General features: G+C 28.8%; 1 protein-coding gene across 1 annotated transcript, besides 5 other annotated features; it reads right to left on the bottom strand.

The window, feature by feature from the left end:
- Positions 1 to 828: 828 nt before the first annotated feature.
- Positions 829 to 1,167, bottom strand: TVAGG3_0139920 (uncharacterized protein; the record flags this gene model as incomplete). Its single annotated transcript, XM_051224223.1, has 1 exon — positions 829 to 1,167. The coding sequence occupies one exon, from the start codon at positions 1,165 to 1,167 to the stop codon at positions 829 to 831; it is 339 nt and encodes a 112-aa protein (XP_051109209.1).
- Positions 1,168 to 2,367: 1,200 nt separating this feature from the next.
- Positions 2,368 to 2,405: a mobile genetic element.
- Positions 2,368 to 2,405: a terminal%2Cinverted (terminal inverted repeat of Banshee-A3 transposon ID:TVAGG3_0139910).
- A 601-nt stretch (positions 2,406 to 3,006) lies between these two features.
- Positions 3,007 to 4,065: a mobile genetic element.
- Positions 4,066 to 4,748: 683 nt separating this feature from the next.
- Positions 4,749 to 4,785: a mobile genetic element.
- Positions 4,749 to 4,785: a terminal%2Cinverted (terminal inverted repeat of Banshee-A3 transposon ID:TVAGG3_0139890).
- Positions 4,786 to 5,236: the final 451 nt, after the last annotated feature.

The raw sequence follows: 5,236 nt of genomic DNA, 5'->3' as shown, positions 1-5,236 counted from the left end.
AATATATATGTGGGATTTGGTATTGCGTTTGATGTTTTGTTTGTTAATTCGTTGGATAAGGCTTTATCTGGGTTCCACGGATGAATACCATACTGATGCATTGACTTAATCACAAGCATCAATTAAAATTCTTACAATTTTTAACCTTGGTTTTGGGGTATTTGATAAATTATCTTGCTCATATGTGTAAAGCGGAACATATTTTAACCTGTTATTCTTTGATCTCAAAGATGCTGCACATCCTACATCAAATAACTGGAGAACTACTGTGCAGTAAGCTGGAAATGTCAAGAGTTCAATTCTGAAGAGACTCAAAAGTTTGCAAGTAAAATAACTTACTCGGCTGATATGATTATCACCGAATACGATATTATGCTGAGCTGCTGTGATAGCATCAAGACTTGAGCGATATCTCTGGATTTCGATAATAAAAGTTAAATTAAAGATATCCCATATCTTCTTTGTCATCCATCCATAAGATTGTCCTGTAAGGAATGCTCTCACGGAGCGGAGTTCCTGTGAACAATTTTATATTCCTGGAACAATAATAAATGGTTTCATCCGGTATCCTTCAGAATTATATGGGAAGATACTAGTAACAAGCACAAATTCATGCTCTTCTTTGGTTAAAGGAGGGTTGCTTTCAGTGCAGATAACTTTGTAACGCTTTGATGAAGCAGAGATGTTTCATAAATACTCCACTTATTCCATGGATCAATTCCTGCCGTATACTGAAATTAATGTAAGAAGTTAGCAACTGTTGCTGTGTTACAGTACTTTGCTCGTTTTTCCTCATTTTCTTTTGAGCTTTTGATCTCAATGTTGAGATCAGAGCAAACTCTGTTTAACCATGATCTTGAGGGGAGATATACTTCTAGCGAAGTAAACAATTCTTTTTCCTCTTGTTGGAAATTCGTCTGGATGAACAAGGCCAGCTAGATATAAAGCTCTGCTGTATCTATACTCCAGTAATTCGTAGGCAATCTGATAAGCTTCGATTACCTTTTCACATGCAAGACCTTTTGCTCTTTGATTGATTTCACCATAAAAATCAAGTAATTCGACCTCTGAAAGATACGATGGTTCTCCACCATTACATGTGGTTGTCCATACATTTTCCGCAATTGTATGTCGCAACTCTGCAGTTATTGAATCATCGCGTTCCATGTGAAATTCATCTTTGTTATCAGTGTAGCACTTTTTGTTTAGTCTTCTTTTGAAGATTTTACGTTGAATACGAGACAAAACTGCTTTTTCTCAATGAAGTTTACATTTGGCTTTAATGTAATTAAGACTTTTCATGTCACTTTTTGTAAAGTTCATTTTCGGTACGGAACAAATGCATATATTAATGCATTAATTCTAAATGTAATAAATTTTGTATCTTTGAAAATTTCAAAGTTAAAAAAAATTGGACTAATATTATTCGTCTTCAAATGTACTATGCAAATTAAAGTTTTTGGGCTATGGATTCTGTGGGATAAGATTATTGAAATTTTGGATGTTCCTCGAATTGGCCAGAGATTCGAGTGTCAATGCCTTGTTCCATAACATAGTAATTGTGTTTGTGACTGAGCATATTTTTTTCTAAAATATAGAGATTAAAATTGTAAAAATCTTCATTTAAGGAGTTCCTGTTAAATGATTGTGACTTGATTATATTTGTGTCGTTTTTGGTAGTCTCTTTATTCGATTTTGATGAATTTATGTTCGAAATTCGGTATTTAACTAATAAGATTCAGAGTAAAACACTGGAAATCGGATATTCTCTATGCCAATGAACTGGACAATCTGTGTGTTTGGGAGGTGAAATTCCAAATTTTTTTGAAATCCCGAAAATGAAGATCAACCCTTTATTTTTGATTAAGATATTTTACAATTTCAGATTTTTTTGAATACTTTTGATTCGGTTTTGTTAAAAGCATATCAGCTAACTTGTTTTAAAAATCACATATTTTTATGTGGTAAGACGAAATGATGGAAGTGAGGCATATCTCAATATTTTCACCAGATCTTCAGGCATTTAGCATGGATATATAATTGTTATCATGATTTGTATTTAGTAATATTATTTAATCCAACTTATCAAAGCTAAACAAGATAAGAAATGCGTTTTAATTTTTTTTTCAAACAAAATTGAACAAAAAATACACTTAGAAGATATATTTCTTTAAGTTATTTATAGTAATGGAAATAATATGGTATATCTATCATTAACATATAAGCAGATCATACCTCTCTTGTGCCATGCAATTATGAATTAAGAATTTTGTAAATTCAACTGTATATAATAATCTTTTAATTGAAAAACATCATCAGACCAAGAGATGTTAATCATGTGCATCTAATATAATTGTTTTTGTCTAGTGTTGAAAACAGAAATTCATCAAAAGTGACACCTCAGAAAAGCTATAATATTGAATTTTTGGAACTTTTGATAGAGCACGTTTTTAAATATTAATTAAAGTAAATGTATATTTTGTAAAGATTCTTTTTAATAAAAAATAAAATTTTGAAGAAGAACACAAAATCTTCTGAAAAATAATATCACATAAACTCATATTATTTTCTAATATATAACTATTTTATATAAAAATCAAATTCAATGATCTTAAAAGCGAAGGATAAACCTCAAAATTTACGAATATAATGAGTGGGAATATAATGCTTATCTATCATAAAACCATATGAAATATCAATTTTTGCTTTACGCCTAATTTTTGACGACAATTAGCAAAAAATGTTAAATGTTAACACTCAGTCCATTTGAATATGAAAAATAAAATTGACTTTGATTAAATGTTTTTATTTATCATGCAATTCTTCTTGCGACCAAAGATTTGAATAAAATTTCAAAAAATAAGATAGCTTAAAAATAATATACGGTAGTGTTTACTAATAGATGAATAGTATATAAATTCTATTAAAATGGATTTGATCCAAAAAGATATATAAAATTTGATCATAAATAAAATTGTTTAGAAGTCATTTAAAATGATGTAATTATTCAAATTTTGCTAAAACCCATTCCTCTTTGATATATAACTCCCATTTTTGCATTTCTGGCTCGTACCAAAATTTTGAAACTTCGAATAATTCGTTAGGAGTGTAATTACTATTCGTTTTTGGATTAATATCGAGAGATAAATGTGGTGTATTGTTGTATTTTTCAATGAACTGCTGAACTGAGTCCTTGATTTGTTGAATATCATCCAACTCGTCTGGCAAAAACTTTTCTAAGCTTGGCCACAGGCGCTCCACCTTGCCGTTCTGTCTTGGCATATACGGCAAGGTGTGCTTCCAAACTATTCCGTTTTCCTGCATAACCTGGCCGAATTCACCGCGGTTTTCACCGCCGTTATCGGTCCAGATGCAGTAAGGGATAAACTCCTCTAAAAGTTTTCTTAAAATATTCGCTGTTGAGTTGGAAGACTTGTTTTTCAATAATTTAGTTTTGAGAACTTTACGTGTCATATCATTCAATATGGCAAAGAATGGAAAAGAAACATTACCGTGAAGGTAATGAATATCGCAGTGCCATATCAAATTCTTTGATATGGCACGATATTTGGTAGGTGGATCTGCTGGTTTGTAATCTCTTTTTGAAGATAAACCTGATTCCATCATAAATTTTTCCACTTGATGAGGCTTTATTTTTTGTAAATTGTCAAAAATTTGATCTTTTGTCAAATCTTCTATATTTTCAAATTCTTTTGCAATTTCTTCTTTTTCTTTCTCACAATCGGGATTTTGAACAATATTTTGAAACCTTTTAATCAATAAATAAGTTTTTGAAATTCCTCCTTTATATTGTGAAACACAAGAATTAATTAATTGTTTTTGTTCAAATGTTGGTGGATTTGGTTTTCTGCCGCGACTAACTTTTGGTAATTCGATTTCTTGAAGTTGAAATGCTCTTCTTATTGTATTTTCGGCAACATTCAATTTAATTTTACCATTTTCCAATTCAACTTCCTTTCCCACACTTTTGTAATATTCACCTTCTTCTATTCTTCTTTTAGCTTCAAATAGCCATTCTCTGTTTATAGATTTGGCAGTAGTCATAAAAGTGGTCCTTCTTTTGTGATAAGATTCAAATTTGAATGTGGATGATAAATAAAAATCAAAAATAATTGTTATAATTTAAATGAAGAAGTAATTTAAAACGATTTTATTTATGATCAAATTTTATATATTTTTTTGGATCAAATCCATTTTAATAGAATTTATATACTATTCATCTATTAGTAAACACTACCGTATATTATTTTTTAAGCTATCTTATTTTTTGAACTTTTATTCAAATCTTTGGTCGCAAGAAGAATTGCATGATAAATAAAAACATTTAATCAAAGTCAATTTTATTTTTCATATTCAAATGGACTGAGTGTTAACATTTAACATTTTTTGCTAATTGTCGTCAAAAATTAGGCGTAAAGCAAAAATTGATATTTCATATGGTTTTATGATAGATAAGCATTATATTCCCACTCATTATATTCGTAAATTTTGAGGTTTATCCTTCGCTTTTAAGATCATTGAATTTGATTTTTATATAAAATAGTTATATATTAGAAAATAATATGAGTTTATGTGATATTATTTTTCAGAAGATTTCATTCTATATGCCTATGAAAAGTACTCTCAAAACTAACTTTTTCCTAATTATAATTAAATCTAGAATATTGTATTATGCTTAGTGTTATTTCATTTTTCTCATTCAATTTAGAATTTACAAATGTCAAAAATTGAGAGCTGTCACTTTTGATGAATTTCTGTTTATTACATAGCATTAATAAAAAAATCATTTGTTCTGATTAATATTTATCCAATAATAATATATATTCATTTTTGAATTTAATTAGCTTTTTTAAAGCTTAATATTTAATAATATTATTATTCAACATTCTTAATAAAATAAGATATATGCTTTATGTCTAATATATGTTTTGTAGAAATTTCGAGGAAATATCAAGGTTTCAACATCACTTCACTTCCACCATTTCGTCTTACGAAAGTTTAATTGTATGATTAAATACTTGGGCCATTCTAATATTTCATCTTTTTGAAATCGATTTTGCTCAATAGGATATGTATTAAAATATTTTTCCAATGCATCCAATAAATTATCCGTGCCATTTATTGATATATCAAGAAAGTCGTTTTGTTTTGTTTCTATCGGGGTAATACGATGTGAAAAGTGACAAAAATATACTATGATTTATATTTCATTGTA

This window comes from Trichomonas vaginalis, chromosome IV (assembly GCF_026262505.1).
Source record: "Trichomonas vaginalis G3 chromosome IV, whole genome shotgun sequence".
NCBI classification, from domain to species: Eukaryota; Parabasalia; order Trichomonadida; family Trichomonadidae; genus Trichomonas; species Trichomonas vaginalis.
This window is presented reverse-complemented; position numbering and strand designations above follow the sequence as displayed.